The sequence below is a fragment of the Argopecten irradians genome, chromosome 7, assembly GCF_041381155.1.
Source record: "Argopecten irradians isolate NY chromosome 7, Ai_NY, whole genome shotgun sequence".
NCBI classification, from domain to species: Eukaryota; Metazoa; Mollusca; class Bivalvia; order Pectinida; family Pectinidae; genus Argopecten; species Argopecten irradians.
In genome coordinates, this window is record NC_091140.1 from 24,323,758 (window position 1) to 24,351,494 (window position 27,737).

Consider the following 27,737-nt stretch of genomic DNA (forward strand, 5'->3'; position numbering starts at 1 on the left):
TCCAGGCAGTTTGAACACGGATGCGGATTGGCAATCTCGCAACTTCCAGGACAGCAGCGACTGGCACTTGAAGGAAGAGGTGTTCAAGGCTCTAAACCGTCTCATGGGTCCATTCAAGCTCGACTTGTTTGCGAGTCGGCACAATCACCAAATGTCCAGGTATGTGAGCTGGCGCTCAGACCCATACGCAGTCCAATCGGATGCCTTCCAAATGACGTGGACAGAGGAGGGTTTGTACCTATTCCCTCCGTTCTCCATGATATCGAGGTGTCTAATGAAAGTACAATTGGAGAAGGCCACTGTAGTGCTGATAGCGCCGATGTGGCAATCTCGTCCATGGTACCCGTCTCTGCTGGGCATGCTAGTGGAGACTCCGGTGTTACTACCCCCGTACAAGGACCTCCTAACGTCGGTAACAGGAGAGTCCCACCCGCTATTAATCCAGAACAAATTCAGGTTAGCGGCGTGGAAAATCTCCGGAGACAGGATGTTGGTAGAGGAGTTTCGGAAGAAGCTGCAAATATCTTGGCAGAGTTCTCATGGAGGAAAGGCACTAACACTGCTTACAACAGCTGTTGGCGTCAGTGGTGTTGCTGGTGCAATAGAAAACAGTTTGATCCATTTCGGACCCCTGTGGTAAACGTTGTTAACTACCTATCTGAACGTTTCGAGAAGGGAGATAAATACAGGACCCTCAACTCTCGGAGATCTGCTATTTCAGCATTTCACGAGATTGTTGACGGAACTAAGGTGGGTCAGCATGACCTTGTAAAGCGTTTCTTAAATGCCACCTTTAATGCTAGACCTCCACAACCTAGGTATATGGGCACATGGGATGTTGATATGGTATTGAGTTTTCTTGATCTCGAATCAATGTCTGTTCTTTCAGATAAGATGTTGACATTGAAGGTCAGTATGCTATTGGCCTTAACTTCAGCGAGTCGAGTTTCTGAGCTTTGCGCTCTAGACACAAAGTTCATGTCGGATACAGGTTCCAAATTTACTTTCAAGTTAGCCAAACTTACGAAGTCTCGTCGTGTTGGAGACTCCCCTATTGAGGTTGTGTTTCAAGCTTATGTAGAAAACCCCAATTTGTGTGTAGTACAGACTCTCAGAGAATATCTGAAGAGGTCCGAGTCTTGGAGAAATCGTGACGCAACTAGTCGAACCCAGATTCTACTTAGTTATGTAGAGCCACACAAACCGGTTGTCTCGTGTACAGTTGCGGGCTGGTTAGTTTCCCTGTTAGGTTTGGCTGGTGTTGACACTGACAAGTTCAAGGCACACTCTACCCGTAGTGCCTCTACTTCAAAAGCTCGGGCAATGGGACTATCTTGCCAGGAAATAATGGAGAGAGGCCACTGGTCAAAAGTCTCCACGTTCAGGAGACATTATTTGAGGGAATCTTCTGATCTATCGAGTAAAGATAACTTTCAGAAAGCAGTGTTATCTGTAGGTTAGTACAGAAGTATGCTTTAAACATGCATAATTATATCTTATTGAGGTTTGCGATATGAAATTGAGAATTTCATCAGTGCATGTAATGCACACAATGAAATTAGAATTTCATGAGCAAACCGAAATAAGATATAATTCCCAGGACCCTTACCCACCCTCTTTCTTGCTTACAAGTTATCTTTGTATTGGTTTTGGTTTATTATAAGAAATGAGTTGTTTAGTATACATGGAATGACTTAATGTACATGATGTCCTTTCTATACACACGCATGAGCAAAGTTGGCTTGCGTTCCATATAAGTTCCCCTTTTTTATGTTACAGGAGGGAAGAGCGCAGGTGATGTCTAGACAGACAATGAGGACGGGTTAGACGAGTCGACAGACCGATGTCCGTCCATGGATTTTTGAAATTTAAATGGAATTTTGATGTTTGATGCAATAAATATTGCAGTGTTTAATGTTTCTCTTTGTTTACGTTTTCCTTTACTATCATTCTTCCATTTTTAAAACTGAAGATCTCGCGGGATGCGAGATTCTAAAGTCTCGTTGAGACTTTCCAAGTCTCGTTTGGCGAGACTTTCGCTTTGCAGGGCTTGATGTTTAGCATGATGCCGTAAATGCATAATTATATCTTATTTCGGTTTGCTCATGAAATTCTAATTTCATTGTGTGCATTACATGCACTGATGAAATTCTCAATTACATGATATAGCTCTTGTATGAGTGTTCTTTACAGAATGACAAATATTGCTATCGCGTAAAATTTGATTCTAGACTTTTAATTATCTTTTTGGCATGGTAATGGGTGTGAGGAATGTTTTCCAAGCTGGTGTACTCTGAAAGAGTTAAAGGTCCGCTACCTGCTCGAAGTGATGAAATGGTTAAACGTTTTCTAATGACCGTAGTGAAAGTCAATCACGGTGTGTTTATAAGGACGACGTCATGGATAATAAGCGACCCGCTTAATAGAAATTAACGTTTGCATTTAATTTATCTATTAAGATTGGTTCAGAGAATAATGGTATGTCTAATATTTGTAGAAGTAAATATCAAGTTTTTACGTATTGTTTCCGAAATTATCAGCGAATTTGGTTAATTCATGTACTTTTAATTTAATACTGCGGAACATCTTGAAATTCAGAACAGAGGCCATTTTCAAATAAGAATCGAATTATTTACTCTTTGTATTTGCAGCTTTTTCATTTACTTAAAGTCAGCTAAACCAATTGTTATATTATTATTATATACAAATATAGGTAAATTTAGTAAATTGGCAGCCATCTTAGAATACAAAATGGCGTCTTTTTACATGAAGTTAAACACTAACAGAATGATCCTAAGCAATAATAATAATAAGTATCAATATCAATAATATGGGTGTAGACGTTTGAGAATAATAAATTGATTTTTTACAGATAAATAAGGAAGCAACTTTAATTTATACGGCATTATTGGATTTCAAAATGGCGTCATATTTTAAAATTAAAATAATAATAAAATTATTATGTATCAAACACTATAAAAGTATGGATACTCTCACTTTATTTGCAAGTGTTTATTTGCTTAAAATTAGCTTTATCATATTCATATATAGCTCGCAAAGTTGGCGGCCATCTTGAAATTCTAATGGCGGTCTTTCTTCATGAAGTTTAACGCTACTAAAATGTTCCTAAGCATCAATAATATGGATGTACACTTTTAAAGTTTGTGTCTAGCTGGTATAGAACGTAAGATATGGGTCGCAGAAGGTGGTTTTTGGCGGCCATTTTTAAAACCAATATGGCGGCCGCCAGGGGGCCGCAATTTTTTGGGGTCCATTTTTTCCTGAAACCTTATGGACTAAAGAGGTCATATGCAAAGTTTCATGCTTTCTTCAAAATTTTGAACGATTTTCATGCTTAGGCGCTCCACAATAAGTAAATTAATAATGACATGATAGTGATATCTAGAGACCTAGACAGGAAACGTTACTTACTTTACGATACGGTGATATCTTCAGGAATTCTTATTCTTTTATTCATACTTATATAGGGATAATCCAAAAACAAGGCCATCTTTGGTGAGTAAGATAAAGAATAAGAAGAAGGAACAACAAATGCAAATCACCCAAGGCACATCAAATACAGAAGAGGCAGAAAACTGCAACCCGTCTACCCAACGGTAGAAAATCTTTCTTCATATATATCTATGTATATATTTGCATTTGCACTTTAAATGATTATAATATTCAATCATTATTGGCCAAATTAATTCAATATTATCTATATCTATGTTTACATCATTTGTTTTGAGATAAACATCAAATCTATTATTAAACAAATGCAATTAAACTGGAATACCTATATTTTTCATGATTTGATGAGTCTTTTTGTATTGTTATATTTGCAATATTTAATTTAAGAAAGCAATAAATTTTATATGTGCCGTAATTTTCATAATCACGAATCAAGAAAAGTTTTTGGTATTTTATCCAAAAATAGAAATTATCATCATTTTGAAAATTACAATACTTATAATGCACAGATTGTAATTTTACGAGTACAAATAAGAACTGAAAATGACTTTTGCAGTACTGCCAAAAAACATTATATTTATATCTGTAATGCAGTGAAATGAGTACATAAGGCCAAGTTATGTCCTACGATTTCATGTAACATTTTGACAATATGATACGTAATTATAGTGATCATTTGTAAGTATGTTTCTATGCATAAGGCATGAAAACCAGCATTTTACAGTGCTTAAATTCTGTCATGTAAATATTGTTTACAGGGCATAATACATGTTTGTCTGTTAGCTTGAATAATTTTCACAGCTTGATTTATTTAACCTGATGGTTTTTAATAGATTACTGAAGAAAAAATAACATGTCAAAATATTTGCCCAGTTACGTCACGTTTAACATTAAGATGAGAATTGTAACCATTCGAGTTGTATATAACAAAACTGACAATAACTGAAGAATGAGCATACAGCCGCATGCAATTTTTTCATAGGTATAGAGTAATTCTTCATATTTAATATATTAGTATTCTAGATAATTATGATATTCAATCATATTTCATCTTGGTCAAATTACATTGTACTACACCCTCGGAAACCCAGTGTCTAAACTCCACTACGCTCCGTTTATACGTGGGTAACCGACGATGATTGTACTAGTAAAATGTTGTTTATATAGCACTATAATATCTATATCCATGCTTACAGCATGATAATGATTTTAGATACATGTCAGAGGCTATGCTGTAAATAAATATTTCAAATCGGAACACATAGATATTTATGCTCTGGCACCAGTGAACATGAAGCAGGGGAATCTGATATATGGCGCGACATCAACAGTAAAAATGTTGACAAGGAAAACATACAGAGGGATTCGCCATGGTATAGAATATTAACAATACACAAATAATTTTAAATCTTTAGAGGATTTGGATTTTCAGAAGGATTTTATAAACGATCCTGTGGTTACTTTTTTGCGATATTATATTTTAAACATTACGTATATATCAAAATTTCAAGTCAAGTGCACGTGATTTCAAAAAAGAAATGAGTATAATGTAAAACATTTTTTTAAAGAAACGAATTGACGGTAACTTTTGGTAAAGGTCATAAGTTTAATATAACTGCGATGGGCAGGATTAGTAATGCGTCTGTTATCGATAGGATTATCCTTTGAAAATGCACAGACATCAAAATGGTTATTTGTGTCGAGGAGATCTAGAGCATCTAATGGTCTTAGGGTTATTTGCAATCCCAGTAAAGTAAATAAAGAATGAAAACAATCACAATCATTTAGAAACATTTAATCTTTCTTGCGGTTTTAATTTTAAATAGGATTTATGAACAAGCTTTTGGTGATTTATTTGCGATAAATGCAAATTGGTTTCAAAAGAGAGAAGGACGTATCTGAAAACCACAAGTTTAAGATAACTATGAGGGTCGATATATGCAATGCCGTTTGCCATTAACAAAATATAAAATGCGTTCTGACTATCCATAAGTTTGGAGATAAACAGGTACCCAACATGGATATATCTATTGTATCACGCTAATATTGTCGTTATCAGTCGTACACATGTACTTAGGTTTCTTTAGGAACTGTTTTCTTTTAATGCTTTACTTATTCGCCATAATTGATGCTTAATTGAATATTAACTATGCATGTGTCAAACTTTATTTGAAACCAAAGTAACCGTGGAACAAATCATACTAATATGAATTTATTATTCTTTGGTAGTATTAACGACAAAGAAAACTTAACTTCAAATAGAGAAGAAGCAATACCCAACTCAAATTCGGAACATGAGGAACAGTCAAAAAAGAAGAAGAAACAAAAAGACAAAAAGGACAAAAAGAAGAAGAAAAACAAAAAGGACGATTCCCCTGATCAATAGTATGGATTTATATATATATATATATATATATATATAACGCATTTGCACATCTAAATGAAATTCTAACACTTTTGATGAAATTTACCACAATTTATTCAAATTCATTTTTACAAGATGTATCATAACAATTTCATTTTAAAAATGTTAAACATTAATCTCAAACAAAAATAATAAACCAAAATATTTATATTTTTGAACTTATGTCACCAGTGCAAACAAAGCGGAAGAATCATTTGTCGACAAAGACTGTCAAAATGATAAAGAAGAAAATCTACAAAACATTTCTCCGAGGTAATATTAACAGCTTAATATTTTTAACGTATTCAAACATTGACTCTCATTGAATATGGTATCAAATTTGGTTTCATTGACGTATTGGTTAATTTTACAAATGCTGTATTATACAGGACTGAAGTTGGTTGAGATTTCTGTATTTCAAGTTAATGTTTTAGACCCTGTTTAAACTAATATTTTGTATGACTATATATATCACATCTAGAAAATAACTTTATTGATAAAGAGTGTCTATTTATCGGGACTAACCTTAAATATGACTGCAAAAAATATACATTTCAGTTCCGTAAGTCCACAAGATGCGGCACATACTTAAATCACCAAATAACTATGCCATTATGTTTATTATATAGTGTCTATAACATGTACAACGAGCGCTTGTTTGACTATATTTTACTGTACAAATTCATATGCATCAACTCCGTTTTTTACCTTGCCGTGCAATTGCAAATGCCTCCTATATATTATACCAGGCAAGCATGTCCAACATACACCTCTTGTACATGCTATAGATACTAGAAAACATAATGGTATGGTTATTTTGTGACAGAAATATGCCAAAGTTTACAAGCAGTACACCAATCTACGAGTTAGCAGTAAGGTTAGGCGTAATGTATGCTCACGTACACCTAAGTAAGAGTATTTATTTAATTTACATATGTAATCACTTCCGATGCTGACGACCACAGTTGCATTTTTCTCGCTTCTTTTCTTAATGTTTCCAACATCCCGTGCATTGGTCTCTTTCTCCAGTTTATCTGTTGCTTTCCAGAATACGTTTCTTTTCTTTAGTTAGCATCGGAAGGATATAAAAGAAACTTTTTTGCAATATTTCATAGTATAAATAGAAACGTAAGAGGGGGAGAGGGGATGAGGGTTTTACTATTACAGTCAATTATAATTCCCGTTGAGTGCTCTGACATTTCGTTATTCGTTATCTGCAAGAAATAAAGCTAGACTTGTATCAATATCATACTGCTCTGAGAGAATAAGACATTTCTATTTTAAATTGAAATTGTAGCAAACATTTGCTTCTGTTTACTGCTTTGTCAGCCAATAAACTTATTGGATTGTTAACATTAAGCTTAATCCAATTTACATCAATTTCTGAAAAAATAAAACAAACTTAATTAATTGATAGTAATTACTGGAGAAACATCTTCTTGCCATTACTTTTTAGCCAAACACTAACTTTGGAACCGCAAACACATGGAGAAAAAACAATGGACAACGCCAATTTGATTACGGTGCAGGAATGCAAGCAGATGGAAGAATCAAACGACAAAGATTTTCCTCATCCAACTACACAATGGTATCGGGTATTTCTTGATTTTAAATGCACAGGCACTTTTCAATATAACCTTTGATAACATTTGTCTAAATAATACATTTTTAGAGTTAAATATAAAATATTATGGTGAGTATGTGGTGATTTCCATCCGAGTGAAAATATTAGTTTTGTATTGACCAATCGTGACAGAACACACCATTTACAATGAAAATATGTATCGTTTTGGCGAGATTTCAATTCAGGAGTACATGGTAGCAGATTGAAATACTGTATCAGAAGTCCAAGAATAGACCATGTAGGACAATTTTGTAAATATAATATCTATGATGTGGAAAATGTTATATGTTTCACTCATGGTTCGCACTTGTGAAAATACCAAAGTTTCCATCCCACTCTATGAAATGTAACTGTGTTTCATCAAGAAACAAGGAGTATCGTCTATTTACTGTTTTATACGATATTATTTGAATTAATATTTTCACGGAAACGTCATCATAGATCCTAAAATCAATGTTTAAAACAAATATGATTCAAATTGGAATGTCTCTATTTTTTGTGCTGCAGTAAAAACAAAGCGATTGAATCTGAGACATTTGTCGACAAACACAGTCAAAAAGCTGACGAGGAAAATTTACAATTAGTAACGCCAAGGTATGAAATATTAGCAATATGTGTGGTCATATTATATATTTTGAACCTTCCTTCAATTAAGGATTGATTGTCAATATTGTTGCTTGCATTGACTGATGAAGAAAGTTAATACCGTGAAAAGGAAGTGAACTGCGAAGCAGTTCATGTACTATCGACACGAGATTAACCTTTTTTCATCAGTCAATGCAAGCAACAAAATTGATAATCAATCCTAAATTGAAAGAAGGTCCAAAATTATATAATGATTATGCCTAGGCCTAGATGTGTGGTGAACTTCAATGCATTCGGACGGCTATTGTAGACTCGGTCTATGTTCAGCATTTTTATCGGGGGCTTCAGCGTTTTATCAAAATAGACGTGTATATTAGTGACAATTTCTAATATCAAATTTTCAAGTGTTTCTGTCTGTGATTCTTAATTTTCAACGATATTACTAGTACAAATACAATAGGCCTCATCACAGAAAGTGCATTCAAAACTGAAGCGGCGTAAAATTAGGTCACAATGTAAACAATTTCAATTATTATGTTAAATTATATTAATTGTTTACATTGTGACCTATTAAATTAGGTCACAATGTAAACAATTTCAATGTATTTTCACTCCGATTAGAGGTACATGTATCTTCATTGGAAAATTAAGTGATCAGAGTTTACTAGTTTCATTGAGGCGGAGCGAAGTGAAAATGTAAATATTGCAATATTCGCCTCATTATAATATAGTCCTATTTGATAATTTTGATATATTTTATGTCGACAACATTTGTCATGAAAATGTCTTTTTCCCCAATAAACGTCAAAATCAATGTTTATGATTAATATAGATTAAACCAACGGGATGCAAGGTTCGCTGGTATAAGTGGAAACAGAGATTCTTTGACGTGTGTAGACAGCAACAATCAAATTGCTGACAAAGACAATTCAAGGTATGAATATCAACAACATATTAATAGATACATGTACAAATATATATTTTCTTTCAAACGAGATTTTTGAATAATGCTTTTAAGATTTAAAAACTATTTTTTCCTCTTTATCGAAGTTTAAAAAAAAAACAAAGAAACAAAGGAACGGAAAAATGTTTTCATCTTAGTTAGTTTAACAGTCAAACATATAGTTTCTCCTGACCTCATCATCTTTTCCCTTTATTATTATTATGTTCAAAGTAATGTATATACAATTCATAAAGCTTCTCATTCTCTATCATTCCCCTCACCCCCCTTTCTCTCCCTCTCTCCTCATTTTCTTTTCTGCTGAGTGTGATAATGTGAAAGGATGTAAATGATAACACGAGTATAATGTTTGTGTGAAGATTAATGGGTATGTGTCAGTGTTCATGCATGTTTTTACCGATTCAATGACACAGAAATTATCTAAATACTAATATAATGATAATTATGATAATAAGATTATGATGGCAAACTTATGTAATTATATAAGTATGCATGGTTGAGTGAATAGATTATTTTTGTTTTTGGTCTGTATTGTATAACTATCCCTGCCTGTGCACAACAAGAGGGTGTCAATCACTGCCCGTGCACAAAAAAGGGGGGGGGGTCAATCACTGCCCGTGTAAAACAATAGGGCGTCAATAACTGTCCGTTCAAAACAAGAGGGCGTCAATCACTGCCCGTACAAAACAAAAGGAGGCGTCAATAACTGCCATAATAAAACAAGAATCAAAATTGGGCGTCATTAACTGCCATATTGGCATGAATACCAGTACAATAAGTTTAATAAAATAAGCATAAAGTCCAATGAATCAAATCAAATTAAAGTTAACTGAGAATTTATTACAAGACGTTTTACTTATGCCAATAGATTTACTGATCAAGTAGTCAATGATCAACCAATTTTATTAATTTCACTTAAATCAAATATGTATCAATTATAATTCTTCACTAATGTTAGCGAAGTCCTGCCACTTCGCTTATGATCGATTCAAATCAAAGACACGATTTACTAGTCCTCTTTTCGATTATTAACTCAAATACAAACCTAGTAACGTCAAACACACTTGCCAAACAAAGGTCTAATTTGGTCAGTCTCTAACGAAGTTAACAGTAAGAGCACAAAAATCATGCAAGAAATCGTCTGTAAATCACAAATCCTCCATGCCCTGTCATTGCCACGAAAAATTAAGAAAACTACGACAGAAATGGTAACTAATAAAGGGGATGAGATGAGAGGGTTTTCATTTTTCGCCGCGTCTGAAACGAAATTATCAAAGGGAAGTTTCTCTGTATCAAAAATATCTCTATGGAGATGATAAAAAAAGATTAAAACAACGTCATCACATTTCATGTTTAAAACAACTCGTCGTTTGCACATGTCTTATCAAAATGATGCTGAGAACGGTTATATTTCATTCTATATGAACGTATTTCAATTAGGAATCATTCCAGAAAAAACTTTTTTGACACTGATGAAAAGGCCAAAGAATCTCCTGTGGAAGATATTGACGAAATCAACAAGGATCATAATGAAACATCAAGTACAGACGATGAATCATGTGAGGGGCAATGTATGATGAACCGTAGCACGGAACCTAATCAACGGTTTGTAAAATACTATTATTGAAAAAAATTTCACCTTGATATATATCAAGCTTAAACGGTAAGCCAACGCAAAATATTACATTTAGTTATATTTTTTGTCAATTTCTTTACATTCTTATTCTTAACGCTGACATTTGTATATCGTAGATTAGATATGAATATGCTGTTTTGTTCGAATGTAACAAAATACCGCCAATGTTTAGAAATCTACTTCACTACAGTATCTAGACTACAATTGAACATGTGCCACTGCTTTTTGACATATAATGACGTTCGTAGGTACTTATTCCATGAATAGATTAGTCTTGCGACTACATCGCCACCTTTTTAAATTTACGTCCAATTCTTATTTACATATAATGATTCATAATAAGGCATACAAAAGATTATTTTCGTGTAATTGCATAGCATTTCGTATAATTTTTTAACGAGATACAATAATTTATCATATTTGTTCGGGTTCTCTTGCAATTTCCAGGTTTGCTCTTGATTTTTCATGAAAATAGAGCAATATCATTTCATTAGTTTCTAATGAATTCCTTAGATAACAATGACAAACCCCGAGTACCCTAAAATCTTAGCAATCAAAAATATCTTCATATATCATTTATTGACTTATGAAAATATCTGTCGATGAATCACTGGATATGCCTTTTTTAGTACTTTTTTATATCTACCCTTTTTATATCTTACCAAATATCAAAGTACTGAGAGTACTGAGAGCTAAAAATGTTAACGAAAATGTCCTTCTCTCGGCTCTATCATGTATCAAAAGTTGCTTTAGCGACGTCATATTTGAGTAAAAAACATCCCATAAGTTGTTGTAACAAAGTTCTAAATACAAACATGTTTTTCCTCTATACCATATACAAAATGTAGTACTTTTCTCAAAATGTTAATTTTAGGGTTATAAATTGAACTAGACAATATGTTGTGTCATCAAGCAAAACAAGGTCAATATGACATTCATATTCTACACCAGTCGTCAGAAGTATTTCCTATTTGAGTCATCATTGGTTTATTTACAAATTAATGAGCAAATGTTCCATTTAGCAAAACATATATCGGTGTAACTTATATGTTGACCTTAGATATTTATCAAAAGAATATACTATTGTTTTTATGTCATAAATATGTCATGGATAACTCGATATTACTCTTAAGCAAAACAGCCCATGTCTTACTAATATTCATACAATAAAACATGGTCAAACTATACAGTAGTGAAAAAACAATCCAGTGGACTGAAATTGTTTACCTTTTTGGGGCCAGCAAATAAGAAATTGCACGCTAGAAGCTCTTTGATAGACGTTCTTGGTGTCTGATATATTCTAAAAATGTTACCATGAATCTAGGTCAAGTAAACAAATCATGCGGAATATTACAGACCCACTATATGTCTCAGTTATTGTCAAGAAGTCGTTTATGTTTGCCATTTGAACCCTGTGACCTTGCATTAACGTCAAGGTCATTCATTTGACAAACTACTTTGTAGCCCTTCACTATAGGTCACCGTGACCCATCGGGCAATATGATTTAACAAGAGGCCCATGGGTCTTAACGGTCATCTGACTATTGGCACAATACAAAATTGTGAAAGAATACAGTAGTGTCAAACAATTAAGGCAATGCAAGGAAATCTTTAGCTTTTAGTAAAAGTAAGTTTCTGGTATGTTTTAAGAATTTGACATTGAATGAAGGTCAAGGTCATTCATTTTGACACACATACATGTTTGTCCTTCATCCCAACATGCTACATGTACAATATCTGGTCTCTAGTCCTCTTAGTTATTCACAAAAAGTCGTTTAAAGATTTTTTGTCTATTTGACCCATGTGACCATGATATTTTAAATCCATATTGTAGAAAACTTTTGCTTATGTTTAATGTTTTGTTAGCCAATGTACGTATTGGATTTTAACATTTAATTTAATTCAATTTAAAACAATTTCTGAATAATTAAACCAAACTTAATTTCTTGATAGTGATTACTAGAGAAACAAATACAGCAGTATATTAAAATTTTATCCTTTTGTTAAATGTATAAATATTTAGCCTATCCCGAACTTTGCGACCACAATCACAAGGAGAAAAAACAATGGACAACGCCGGAGTAATTGAAGAACAGGAATGCAAGCAGATGGAAGAATCAAGCGACAATGATTTTCCTTCTCAAATACCAGCTACACAATGGTATCGGTTATTTCTTGATTTAAATGTAGCTGCGCTTTTCAATATACTTTCAATAACATTTGGCTGAATAATACAATTTAAGAGTAAAATACGAAAGTAAATTGGTGAAAATATGTGGTGATATCCATCCGAGTGAAAATATCAGTTTTGATATTTTCACTCTCTATTGACTAATCATGATAGAACACACCATTTACAATGTAAATGTGTATCGTTTTAGCAGGATTACTTTATATGAAACATCAAACGAGTGAATTTTAATTTAGGAGTACGTGGGTATGGTAGCAGATTGAAATACTGTATCAGAAGGATTTGACTAGACCATGTAGTACAATTTTGTAAATATAATATCTATGAAATGGAAAATTTCATATGTTTCACTCGTGCTTCGCAATTGTGAAAAATATCAAAGTTTCCATCCCATTCTATAAAATGTAACTGTTTTTTATTAAGAAACAGGGAGTATCCTCTCTTTACGGTTTTACACGATACTATATAAATTCACATTTTCACGGAAACGTCGTTATAGATCTAAAATCAATGTTTAAAACAAATATGATTCAAATTGGAATATCTTCATTTTTCATCCTGCAGTGAAGACAAAGTGGTGGAATCTGAGACATGTGTCGACAACAACAGTCAAAAAGCGGACGAGGATGATTTGCAATTAGTTACACTAAGGTATGAAATATAAAAATATATTTGGTCTTATATATACGATCTTACATGTGTGGTCATTTCATTCGAGATTTTATAAAACGAGTCTAAGAGGTTTTTACTTTTGCAAGGCTCGCAATAGTAAAAACCTCTTAGACTCGTTTCATAAATCTCATATGTGTGAACACAAATTAAGATCATTTTATTACATAACTACAAAAACCTACATAACAAAGAATTTCACGTCAAAATGTATCTCACAAATCCAGCGGACGCTGCCCTATAGTGATATTAGAAGAAAGACAGTATTTTCAGGCAATTTCTTTATATTCTTTTTACCACAAGCTGACATTGGTATATCTTTGAATGGATAATGTACATACAAAATACCGCCAATGTTTAGAATAGGTCATATTACTGTTAACAAAATCTACTTCATGTTGGTAATAGGTTCGATTGAAGTACTACCTTACTTGAGGGAAGTAATATCGTTAGGTTCACTTATATAGTATTGTGCTTGAGTGAAGTTACACGGGGAGTACCCGTATGTAAAAACATGTGCTGAATAAATCTGACAGTGTTCGATGACCGTCTGCGAGTCTTTATTGACAAAACCTGTAACATGGTGTCAGAAGACACCAGAAGATCCACAACCCAAGTTGTAAGTGAAGAAACCGACGTCATGGCTAAAATTACGCCACCGGAGAACTTCAACTTTAGCGCCCCGGTAGAATGGCTGGATTGGAAACAGCGTTTCGCGCGCTATCGCACGGCGACAAAACTCTACAAAGAAAAGGAAGAAGTGCAAGTACGTGCGCTCATATATGCAATGGGTAAACAAGCGAAACACGTGTTCAAGTCATTTACATTTACCAACGCCGGTGATGAGGTAAAATACGAGACAGTTCTTGAAAAATTTGACACATATTTCGTACCAAAACGAAACGTGATTCATGAGAGGGCTAGATTTCATATGAGAACTCAAAATCCAGGGGAATCAATTGAGGCCTTTGTTCGCGCACTGTATGAAATAGCGGAGAACTGTGATTTCACAAGTAAAGACGAACAGATCAGAGATAGGCTCGTGATAGGGATTTCTGACAAATCTATATCAGAGAAATTACAGATGAAGCCAGATTTAACTCTCGATACAGCACTGCAGACAGCGAGACAGGCTGAGCTCGTGAAATCTCAAATGAAGGAACTAGGTCACAGGATGGTCGAAGAAATACAACGAAACTCTAATGGTAAAGGACAGAGGACTGCATACAAACCTAGACCAAAACAACATACAAAGGCCACACAGCAACACAAACAACAGCAACAACAATCCACGGGTAGTACATGTACTCGGTGTAACCGCATTCATGGCAGTAGTGATGTGTGCCCAGCTTATGGTAAGCGGTGTAATGAATGTAAAAAGTACAACCATTTCGCAGTGAGTTGCCGATCAAAAACTACACATGTACAGAAACAAATCCGAGAAGTGGTGTACGAGACAGATGATCAGCAGCCATTCTTTTTGGTATATATTATCTGTGAGGATAATGGAGAACCATGGACAGTCACACTACGTATAGCCAGATCTCCAATTACCATGAAAATTGACACAGGAGCAGACATTAGTGTAATTTGTGAATCAACATATAATCACTTACAGGAAAGACCAAAACTGGTGGAGTCAGTTCAACATTACAAAGTCCTTGGAGAAAACTGTCAATAGTTGGAAAGTTTAAGGCCAACACCAAGTTCAAGGGCATTCAGTACAAGTTTGATGTATATGTTGTCCGTGGTACAGAGGCGACAAATCTGTTAGGCAGGAATGTTGTAGTTCAAATGGGTCTAATTAAAAGACTTAATGAAGTGACTATTGATAGTGAGGTATTTGGTTCTACAGATCTTGTAGAATATGAACCAGTAACAATTAAGATGAAACCTGATATCACGCCATACTGTGTCACAACAGCTCGTCGAGTACCATTCCCACTCTTAGAAAAAGTGGAAAAGGAACTAGTCAGAATGGAAAAGGACGGCATTATAGAAAAAGTCACAGATCCTACTGACTGGTGCGCTCCAATGGTTCCGGTAATCAAAAAAAAATGGAAATGTGAGGATATGTGTTGACTTGAAAAAGTTGAATGAAGGCGTGAAACGCGAACATTTGATGTTGCCAACACTCGATGATATTTCGCCAAAACTGGTGGGAGTTACCATATTCTCGAAGTTGGACGCAAGTAGTGGGTTTTATCAGATACCATTACATCCTGAGAGTTCGAGGTTGACCACATTTATAACACCTTTTGGGCGCTATTGTTTTCGCCGCGTTCCCTTCGGAATAACCTCTGCGCCAGAAATATTTCAACGGAAAATGACAGAATTATTGTCTGGTTTGGATGGAGGTGAGGCCATTATTGACGATACACTTATCTATGGCAAAACGTTAGAGGAACATGATCAACGTTTGAAGATGGTTATGGAGAGAATCCAAAAATCAGGATTGAGGTTGAACAAGGACAAATGCGAGTTTGGCAAATCACATATTGAATATTTTGGCCACGTGATCAGCGACAAGGGAATATCGCCAAATCCAAAACGTGTCGAGGCCATTCGTGATTTGGAATCTCCGAGAGATATCACTGAACAGCGTCGTATTATCGGAATGATAAACTTCCTCGGGAGATTTCTACCTGACCTCTCTAACATTATGAAGACTATGACCTACTTGCTCAAGTCCGACCAAGTTTGGAATTGGACAACTATGCAACAAAAAGCATTTGATGATGTGAAAGAAAAGCTTACTGACACACCAGTACTTTCTTTCTATGACGCGACTAAGCCTATAGTTGTCAGTGCTGATGCAAGCAGCTATGGACTCGGTGCAGCATTATTTCAGCAGGATGGTGATGAATTACAACCCATCGCGTTTTGTTGACGAACATTGACATCTGCGGAAACAAAATATGCTCAAATAGAGAAGGAGTGTCTCGCGTCAGTGTGGGCTTGTGAGAAGTTTGAAAGGTATCTAGTTTGCTTACATGGATTCAAAATCCTGACAGATCACAAACCGTTAGTACCCCTTATGAACAAGCAAGATCTTGACAAAACACCGCTGCGATGTCAACGCTTACTAATGAGACAACGCCGATTCAATGTCACAGCTGAACATGTACCAGGAAAATTATTAGTCGTACCAGACGCCCTGTCGCGCAGTCCCATGAAGTCACCAGAGACTCATGTTGAAATGGAGGAAGACGTAGAATTGTAAGTCAACTCTGTCAAGTCATGTCAACCAATTTCAGACAGGAAGCTATCCAGCATTCGGCAAGCATTGGCTGATGACAAATATGCTCAAAAAGCAATTCACTTTACAAAGCTAGGATGACCAGATCGTATAACAGGCCTGGAGGAAGGTATGGAAGGATACTTCGCATCACGTGGTGAGTAAACGATATCAGACGGCCTACTGTTGTACAGAGACCGGATCGTCATACCGGAATGTCAGAGATCTGAGGTCCTTGAGACAATACACGAGGGACATCAAGGAATAGCGAAATCTCGCGAACGCGCCGCGACATCTGTATGGTGGCCAGGAATCAATAAGAATATAAATGCAAGAGTGGAGAACTGTCAGTTCTGTCAAACACATAGACCATCACAGAGGAAAGAACCTTTGATAACAAAACCATTACCTGGACGTCCATGGGAGAAGATATCTGCAGACTTGTGTGACTTTGAAAACAAAAGTTATTTGGTGGTCATGGACTACTTTTCAAGGTATTTGGAACTTGCATACTTACCTAGTACATCCAGTGCTAATGTCATAGGAAAGCTAAAGAATATCTTCGCGCGTTGGGGCGTACCTGTAGAATTTGTGTCTGACAATGGGCCACAATTTGCTTCAAAGGAATTCAATGAATTTTCAGTTAATTATAATTTTCAACAGACATTTTCTAGTCCGCATTACCCACAGTCGAATGGGGAAGCCGAAAGTGCCGTTAAGATCGCGAAACGAATCTTAAAGCAGGATGACATATTCAAAGTTTTAATGGCTTACAGATCAACACCTGTAGCATCAACTGGCATCAGCCCCTGTCAACTGATAATGGGACGTCAAATCAGAACCACATTACCTGTAATGGAGAAAAATCTAAATCCAAGATGGCCGAACTTTGAAGAAGTTAGAAACCATGACATTTTGTACAAGGAGAAACGTACAGTTGGTAGTAGACTAAAGGTTACACATTGTGCACACGGTGTGAACTACGAGTGGACACGTAGTGCACGAGGTTTAGACTACAGGTAGACACGGAGTGCACGAGGTTTAGACTACAGGTAGACACGGAGTGCACGAGGTTTAGACTACAGGTAGACACGGAGTGCACAAGATTTAGACTACAGGTAGACACGGAGTGCACTACGTGTGAACACGGTGTCCACTTCAGGTGGACATCGTGTCCAGGTAAAATGTCCACTACATCCAGACCACAGACAGACTAGATGATGTGCCACAGAAATATGAGAAAATGTGTATTGATTCTGCAGTCTATATGGACTTTGACAGATAGAAATAGTTATTGCGATCAGAAACATAATATTTATTGCAACATAAAAATTGCCGTTAATTACTGGAAATCATTCGTACTGTAATGTTTATTTGAATAGATACATATAAAGTAAAATGTATCAATATATATTATCGTACAATTTAATTTATAAATAAGGACGTTAATTATAGAATTTATGAAAGCAAATTAACTGCGTTGCAAATTAACTGCGTACGGTAAACCACATACTGGTTATGTCTCATCAATGGATAGTTCCCAGTAAAAACTATTTTTCCTAGCTAGTGATAAGTAATTTAAAGATGAAATTCTTTTTCAGACGCATAAAGTGATGAACCTTGCGTGGAGTAAGATTTTTAGTATAAGCAAATCGTCGCCAAAGAGATATTTTGATCGGCAAATTATTTTGATTAAAAAGAATATATTGATGGGCATAATAAAAGCAAGGACATATAAACATAAACAAATTAAATTCTTCATAAAATGTTTAACTATGTATGTATGGAATATAGCTTTCTAAATGGCAAGGTGCGCGAAATAGTTTGTATAATACGTATACATTTGCTACATGGAACCTGGCGCGTTGCAAAGCATTGGATAAATGAGAAATCGTTCATAGACGTTAAAACTCGGCATTAGAAATTACACTTTATTACACTCAACCGATTGAGGAACCAGTAAGCACTGGCTTAAGAAAGCAAAAATTTATTATCGGGCATTGTAGACCCCTAGGCTAGGACTGCAGTTGCTATGGTCACTTGGACTTCATACTGTTCCATCAACCACACGGGTATGATAATCTAAATTACCTAACATTGGTCAGAGTGGGGCCAGGGGCCTGGGGCCTTCTTTGGGCACCCTTCAATATGTTCAGTCAAGTGTATCACAGACTAACAACACCTGTATACGTGTACCGGTAGTACCTTATCCCAACCCCAGGAGGTCCATTTATAGCATGCTGTACTTAGGTGGCAGCCTCTCTACATACATACATTGTACTCATCACATAAATACGTACAGTTATACAACAATGCTAGTCAATAGGGATATGTGTTTTAACTGGTAGTGCATTTTAATTTATTTGTTAATGAAGCTTTATATATTAAAATTAAAAATAATCTAAATACCAAGTGTATATATATAGTTTACTAAAACATTTATTTCAAGATTATTGGAATATCATATTTCATCCAATATCTTTTCATTAATTTATTTTTTTACACTGGCTTTTTACATATATCAGAAACCTGATTATCATGACAATGTATATAAAATACCATATTACAATGTTGAATAAGTACCTAATCTACATTAATTTTGATTATAATATACACATGTATTATTGGTAAATTCAAGGTTGTGACAGACATGCATGATTTACGCATTGTACAGCTACCGTCAGCTCCACTTCACGACTGCCTGTCATGACAATAATTGAGGTGTATTCAGCGTCACTTTCTATATGTTTTGCCAGCTAGTTTTTACCTCATACCTCGATCATCCCAATCTAACCCCCCCCCCCCCCCCCCGGGAACCGGTGTACATGTTTACCCAGGCTCTACAACAAGCATGTACATGTATCTAATAAGAATGGTACTTATGTGTTTCAAACTCATGAACCTGTATGATTTTTAAACGGTAAAGTATATTTGTTTGTCTTAACAAACTTCCATAGAAACAATTCTAAAATCCATTATTATATAAAGATACTGCCCCCATTCTCATAAAGCCGTGCAAACACAGAAGGTAACGATTCTGCCCTCTGGCCATCTATCGATGGTCACCTTGAGGCACCTGTATAGCTGGATACTGTGGCTTACCTGTATGTTTGACAAGTTATAATTATTGAACCATGACGCAATATACGATCAAGATAACTTGCGGGGTTGGGATCATAAACTTATTGTGTGTACCGGTAATTAAGAATCAAAACAAGCTGAATTGGGTACTTGTAGGTAGACTAGCCACCAATTAGTGGAGGACGTCATATAGTTTGAAGTGGATTTAATTCTGCATGATCTTTTAAAGACGTTCAGATTTTAATAAAGAATATGTAATTAAGCTATTTTTACGTACAATACTTTTATAACTTAAAATAGCAAGAAAAATATTATAAAAGTGTATATATCTTAATGAAAGACGATCTACAAGGGTATCGCTAGACAACTGATTGATAGGCACCAAATCTTTCTGTTTAAGCTATGTATTACCCGGTATATGATTGTATTACTGCATATAGCTGATAGCTTATTATAAAAGAAAAAGTGTCTCAAAAGCACATTAGGACTGGTTTTTGCTGTAATTCAAAGTTGTTTTTGACTTGTGAAAATGCTTGATGTATGATATATATATATATATATATATATATTTAATGCAATTTACCCGTAAAACATTTACTTTTGAAAACGTAATATAGACAATTTAAGATAAGAAATGGAAACTACTGATATAAAATTAAATAGACATATACTTAATGAATATAAATCAATCTTTATTACTTTTGCAGTGAAAAGGTTTTATTCATGTATACCAAAAAAATATTGTATTATATAGTTATATATACTGTACATTAAATTGTAGATGTTGTAATTAAAAAAAAATAAACACTTAAAAATTATAATTATGTATTGAACTTTTTCTTCCCCGATCCATAACTGTAACACATCACCTTGTCTGTCTAGGTCTCAATGTACCTGGACACGATGTCCACCTGTAGTGGACACCGTGTTCACACGTAGTGCACTCCGTGTCTACCTGTAGTCTAAATCTTGTGCACTCCGTGTCTACCTGTAGTGTAAACCTCGTGCACTCCGTGTCTATCTGTAGTCTAAACCTCGTGCACTCCGTGTCTACCTGTAGTCTAAACCTCGTGCACTCCGTGTGCACAAGGGTGTAACCTTTAGTCTACTACCAACTGTACATATGTACATATCAGTACAACCAGCATCACGCTGTAAGAAAATTACCAGAACTGCACCCAGGGGAGGAAGTGCGAATTAAGCTTGATAACCAGAAAACCTGGAACACGATGGGTCGCGTGGAAAGTGCTGATCCACAAAGACGTTCATACATTGTCACAACATCCAATGGACAATCTAGGATTCGGACGAACCGTAGACATTTTCCAGCAAGTGAAACGCGATGTACGTGATACGACTGTAAACGCGCGCGATACATTAACTGATCATGATTACCCAGATATTGACATCACAGATGTAGGAGTTCCGAGTGATAGGAATCGCGATGACAAGACAATAATGACTGTGCCAAGTAGTCCTTATACACCTGGTACTACTAGAAATGAGAGTAAATCTCCTGTCAATCATAGTGTCCAAACTACATCAGGACATTATGTGGTAACGCGCTACGGACGTGTGTTTAAGAGAAAGATCCTGAACGATTATTCGTACGAATGACTTTTCTATAGTTTATAGTTTGCTAAAGTTCAAGTTTTATATGTAGTATGATTGGACAGTTTAATTACTGTACGAACATTTTGATAAAGTGATTATGAATAATCATGATGATGACAGTATTGATAAACTGTTCAGATCAAGAGTTAAACTTTAAATTGTTATTTCAGTTCAAGTTACATTCATTCTAAAGTAATTTGATTGTCAGTAAATTTCATAGTTATTCCATTTACTCATGAAAAGGGGAGACGTTGGTAATAGGTTCGATTGAAGTACTACCTTACTTGAGTGAAGTAATATCGTTAGGTTCACTCCTATAGTATTGTGCTTGAGTGAAGTAACACGGGGAGTACCCGTATGTAAAAACAATCTGCTGAATAAATCTGACAGTGTTCGACGACCGTCTGCGAGTCTTTATTGACAAAACCTGTAACACATTATCCAGACTACAATTGAACATATGTCACTGCTTTTTGACATATAATGATGTTTGCTTGTTCCTTGAATATTTTTTTGTCTGATAATGCACCTGTTTGGTTTTAACGAGTAATTGTATTTCTTTAAAATAAATGTTATCATTTCATAATGTATAATTGATGTCGCCGTTTGTACCATCACCTCTGTTTGGGTGATACAACGGCGCATGACGTCACAGAAAAAGACCCTCATTAAATTAGGGATTTCATTAAATTGGATTGAATTATAAGAATAAATTGGAATTATTTTTATGTGATGGGACGATAACACAATTAGTCAAAGTATACATTATAAAACTACGAGGTCTTTAACCGAAAGAATTTATTAAGTGATGTTAACGCTAGCAATATGTATGATGATCTCGAAAATCAGAGGGATATATAGACAATGGATGAACATGCTTGGATATTTATAATGAGGAGTTTATCAGCCTTTGGTATTTTTTCAGCAAGAAACAGTTGCAAGATCAGCTAAAGAAGTAAGTATTTATCTTAATTTACTTCACAAAATATTTTTTGTCGCAAGTCATCTACTATACTGATTGCCGTGTTGAAAGTGTAAGTTTACAAGCACATGTTTTTACTATTACATATTACCTATAACTGTATGAATAAAATCAATATAGTAAATATGAATTAATTGGTAAGCTGATATTGAGAATTTAGCCATTTGGACAAGTGAAACCATGGCGTCACAATCTGTATCTACCCACAACGGCAGGTAAATGTGAAATATGTTTTTGCTAAGAAAGAATATTGGAGACATGTAAATGACCCTTCAAAGAAAGATAGTGTTTAATACATTTTATTTTATTACAGGAAAGATGATGAACTCAAACGTGCTCGGGAGGAAGCGGACTATTTACGTCAGAGGTACGGTCAGCTCTAATGTCATTCATTCACTTAATAAATCCTGAAATATCATTCTTAATATTTTGACGGTTTTTATATAAAAAAGAGAAAGACTACACAGAATATAATATTTGTCAGCACGACTATATAAAATATACTACTTAAATTTACCACTTTCATTGATATTTCAAAACCATTCTGTATAAAATATGTACAGAATATTATGATAGCAAGTTAGTTCAACTCTAACAGTATTTTTGTCGATGATTTTTTTGTTTTTGTTTTAAAAATATTATTTAAAACTGTTACAACTCACGTTCATTGTCTCAATATTCATAGGTTTAGCAAACTTGCTGGTGCAAAAATGACAGAAGGAAATCCAAACATAGCAGATCTCAGCGATCCAAACAGACCCACAAACCTTGCGACGAAATACAGAGAGCTTTATGATAATGAATGGACCAATGCCTATGAAAAATTGACAGAAGGCAATTTTAGCTATGATGAGAAGAAGACTATAACATTGCTTCGTAGTATATTAGTTGTGAGTACCTTATTATTATTTATTGGTATGTCACCATTTTCCTAAAAATCATGCTTAAGAGAATTTAAAAATGAATTCCTAGAATTTAATTCCCACCGGATAAAATTCTCCTCTATGGTATCGCAGCATGGAAAGGCACTTTAATGATGTAAGACAAAGTAAACAGCCAGCCACTAACAGAGCGTATTGTTACGTGCTCTTTATAAAGAAGAGGCCCAAGAGGCCTTGACGGTAACCTGAGACCTGATACAGAAAGAGCATTGCAAAGTTGGTTCAAATCTGTAAAAAGTATTTAGGAATTAGAATAAACTTTAAAGTTGAACCTTCGTATTAGAATTTTTATTTTTTGTTTTTCATTTTGATAGTTAGTGTATTATATTACCGAATCTTATGTTTAAAATTTGCTTTGCAACCGTTAAACAACAAAACTAAACTGGAATATTTGGTTCCATCAAATCTGTGAATTCAGAAGAAGATATTTTAAATTTGAGCCATTTTGTCCCATTTTACCCCGCCCCTCTGGTACCTGAGTGTCAGCCAGGATCATTATGGATAAGGTGTTTAAATGCTATTTCAGGCTTATAATTCTAACCAAGTTTGACTCATTTCCTATCAAAACTAAGCAAATAATGTTTATTAATGTGGTGGGTTTTTTTCTATATAAACTATAGTAATTTTGACTCCCTCCCCAAGGGAGTAACTGAGATTCCTGGGCCATGAAATTCACACGTTTTTGTAAATGGCCTAAAGACCTTTCAATCTATGAAGAGTATTTGGTTCCATCGAATCTGTGAATTTAGAAAAAATATTTTTGAAAAATTAGCCAATTTGACCCTTTTAGCCCCGCCCCTTTGGCCCCTGGGGGTCGGCCAGGACCAATATGGATATGATGTCAAAATGCTATCTCAGGCTTATAATTCTAACCCAGTTTGACTTATTTCCTATGGAAACAAGGCAAATAATGTTCATAAATCGTTTTTCCTATAAAAATTAATTAGTTAATTTGAACATAATAAGCATATAATGTTCATAAATATGTTTTGCCAATATAAACTATAGTAACCTTGACCTCCTCCCCAGGGGGAGACATGAGATCCCAGGGTCATTTAATTCACAATTTTTGTAAAGGACCTTAAGAACTTCCCATCTATGGAATGTATTTGATTCTAACAGTTCTAAAATTTCAGAAGAAGATTTTGGAAGTTTTAACTTATTTGACCCATTTTGGCCCCGCCCCTCAGGCCCCTGGGGGGTCAGTCATGGAAAAGATGTTAATAGGATTCAATGGCCATCTCATAGGGATAATTCTGACAACATTTGACTAATTTCCTATTATTGATGATCAAATAATGTTCCAAAATGTGTTTTCACAATATAAACTATAGTAAACTTAACCCCCTCCCCAGGAGGAAACTTGAGACCCTAGGGTCATAAAATTCACAATTTTTGTAGAGGGACTTGACACCTATCTAAGAAGAGTATTTGATTCTACCACATCTGCGAGTGAAGAAGAAAATTTTGAAATTTTAGTCAATTTTTAAGCGACATATCGTTACAGTGAAATCCGCATGAAATATAACTTTAAGGTTGTGGTTCAGGTAATAAGACAGTTGTTTAATCTCATATCAGTCAACAGTCAAAACTTTTTCCCTGCTGTGGTTGGGACCAATCCTATAAACCTCGGGAAAAGAGTTTTGACTGTTGCCTGATTGGACATAAAACGACTGTATAATATATACCTTTCAGTGACAGGTAAGAGTACGGACAGACGGACGGACAGACAGATAAACAAATCGTGGCATGTACTCTGTTTACGTTTATATATCAATATCCGAGTTTTAATTAAAACTGTAAATAATATAGCATGAACATATTCGTTTATTGTTGCATTCGCCGCACACTTTTTTTCCATAATTGTTTTTTTTCATATTCAAGGAATGTTACGAGCAATGTATGACATACTCTAAAGAGCAGTGGAAGAAATTGGCAACAGCTCTAAGTCAAATCAAAACAGAAAACCCAGACAAAGTAAGACCAAGAGGGAGGTGTCAATGTCGGCCCTTAAGGTGTCCATCAGTAATCAGTTAATTAAAAAAAATAAAAATGATAAAAAAATCGATCAAGTAGGTTCGCACCATTATACTTCTGTCTATCACTGTATAGATAATCTTTATTTGTAACGAGCATTTGCATTGGCTGAAATATTTATGTTGCCATCTCATAAGAAATAAATATGTTTGACTGATATAAGGACGTAGTGATTTTATAGAAAAGGCTCTTTATGAAATTTGACATAATAAATGGAATTAAAATGATTCACGTACACGTGTAATATGTTTTTATGTGATTGACTTACACCATAAACCAGAATCTGCTTTTATTATATTTTTGTTATAGCGCCAAATTAATTCAAGTTAATCCTAATAACTTATATTAAGTTATTAAATATCTTATTATTTGAATGTACTTTCTAGTTCCTAGCTTTTTAATTCAACAGACACTCAAAGAGATTGGGTTCCAGGAGACTGAATTCAAAGACTTAAAGACCTATAGGAGGATGGCTGCTAAAATATCGTCTGAAATCATCGTTAAAAAGGTATCGTGTGGAAAAATTTGAAAGAAAAACATACGTGTATATCATTTTAATTTGATGTTCAAAATATTTTCGATATTATCTTTACAACAACGTTGACAATATTCTGCTTTTGTTTTTTGTTTACGAACTTGAATTTATCATAGTGTTACTTAGACATAGGGTGAGTATAACTTATATGTTGACCAGACATAAGACGGACAGTCTCTGTACTGATAGGCTGTGAAACAAAAATGGTTTCCCTCAGAACCAAAAAAAAAAAAAACGATACCCCGTCCAACTTTATCCTTCAATACAATGACCTATTAGTTTCCTTCTGGAGTAGGTAGCTTGTCTAAATTGAGAGGTTTCACGTTAGAGATTGAATTTGCAGAAGATTGTGAGTATCTCATGTACACAAGTCAGCAGGAATCGATTTTCTCTGTGTCAAGATTTGAACCAAATTTTTCGCAGAATAAACTTTGGTGCACAAATCATGATGTAACTAAGTCCGTTTCTATATATCTACCCTATCTCAACGTTGTTGTACTCTCAACATTGTGATGAATAAAGAATGATGTCGATGACGATGATGATAATAATCATGATGCAAGCATATCATTTACTTTACATTTTCTTTAGCATTTACCCTGCAACTGCATATCATTATTAGCAATCACGACCAATCGAATGTACAAATCAAATTAATTATGTTAATAAGATTATACGAGATTCTTCTTTGTTTTAATAAGGTGAAGTCAGCACTGATTGAGAATGGGAGCCTAGTTGAGGAGTTATTACAGGAGCTGGACACATACATAGAAGCATGTACCAGACTCTCCTGGGAAATGGCATTACAAGACCCTCCATTACATATGTTCTGGGACTTGAAGAAAGACGATCCTCCAAATGATATGTTCAAAACCTATACACAGAGTGGTAAAAAAGTTAGCTTCGTTGTTTGGCCTTGTCTCCTTCGGCAGGAAGATGGCGATCTTCTGGCAAAAGGAGTTTATCAACTCTACGAATAAGTTGTTTTCTAGAATTTCTATATGTATATGCCTGCACTGAAACACTTAATTTCTGAATTGCATATTAATCGAATTAGAGATTGAACAGGTATGTAATGATGCAATACAACATGTCTAATCCGAAACTGTCTTTGCCGACATCCTGTGAAATCCAACCAAATTTTGTCAATTTAACCCGTGAACCTTACGGTCCATAATTGATCATCATTTTGTCGGATTTGACAGGTTTATTATATTAACATTGATGATTATAACATCAATATTGTCTTCAGAACTACTACATACATGTACCTGAGTGTATATATATAAATAAAGGTTATAAAATGTGTGTCATTAGCTTATTCAGTGAAACCACAGTTCAAGTTATTATACAGGACACATTGCTACAGATAAAGTGGACAATCATATTATATAACTTTTAAGGTGAACTTACAATTATAAGATAAAGATATACGTTTGTAATAATCCAATATAATGATATAATATGAATGATCACCTATGCCCGTTCAAAATTTGTATATCATAGAGTTTTGGAATTCAAAAGTTGAAATCGGAATTAAAATGGTGGCGTGCTTAATTTTAATATATTGTGAATCAAGGATACCAGTAACTATTTGACACAATGTGTGACTTTACGGGAATTTCACTGTTTGGACCATACACACGAGAAGCAAAAGGAATATTTCTAAATTGGTTATCTAATAAGTATGGTCAATGTTTGCATCACACTTTACTTTGAAAAGCTTTTTAAAAAAATATCTCGGTATAAAAAGTATAATAAGTGCACA

General features: G+C 34.7%; 1 protein-coding gene across 12 annotated transcripts in view; it reads left to right on the forward strand.

Annotated features, from left to right (window-relative positions):
- LOC138327927 (glutamic acid-rich protein-like) overlaps positions 1-27,277 on the forward strand; it is a 46,539-nt gene extending 19,262 nt beyond the window's left edge. For 9 of the 12 annotated variants that reach the window (XM_069274396.1, XM_069274397.1, XM_069274399.1 and 6 more), the window contains 15 exons: positions 3,489-3,617; positions 5,701-5,856; positions 6,068-6,148; positions 7,332-7,463; positions 8,007-8,093; positions 8,917-9,018; positions 10,486-10,650; positions 12,705-12,842; positions 13,437-13,523; positions 22,400-22,429; positions 22,770-22,823; positions 23,142-23,346; positions 25,282-25,374; positions 25,844-25,942; positions 26,671-27,277. In XM_069274396.1, coding sequence (XP_069130497.1) covers positions 3,489-3,617; positions 5,701-5,856; positions 6,068-6,148; positions 7,332-7,463; positions 8,007-8,093; positions 8,917-9,018; positions 10,486-10,650; positions 12,705-12,842; positions 13,437-13,523; positions 22,400-22,429; positions 22,770-22,823; positions 23,142-23,346; positions 25,282-25,374; positions 25,844-25,942; positions 26,671-26,949 — 1,837 coding nt within the window. In that variant the 3' untranslated portion in view covers positions 26,950-27,277. The remainder of the gene's footprint in view (positions 1-3,488; positions 3,618-5,700; positions 5,857-6,067; positions 6,149-7,331; positions 7,464-8,006; positions 8,094-8,916; positions 9,019-10,485; positions 10,651-12,704; positions 12,843-13,436; positions 13,524-22,399; positions 22,430-22,769; positions 22,824-23,141; positions 23,347-25,281; positions 25,375-25,843; positions 25,943-26,670) is intronic. The other 3 variants (XM_069274402.1, XM_069274398.1, XM_069274406.1) reach the window with 3 other exon arrangements.
- Positions 27,278-27,737: the final 460 nt, after the last annotated feature.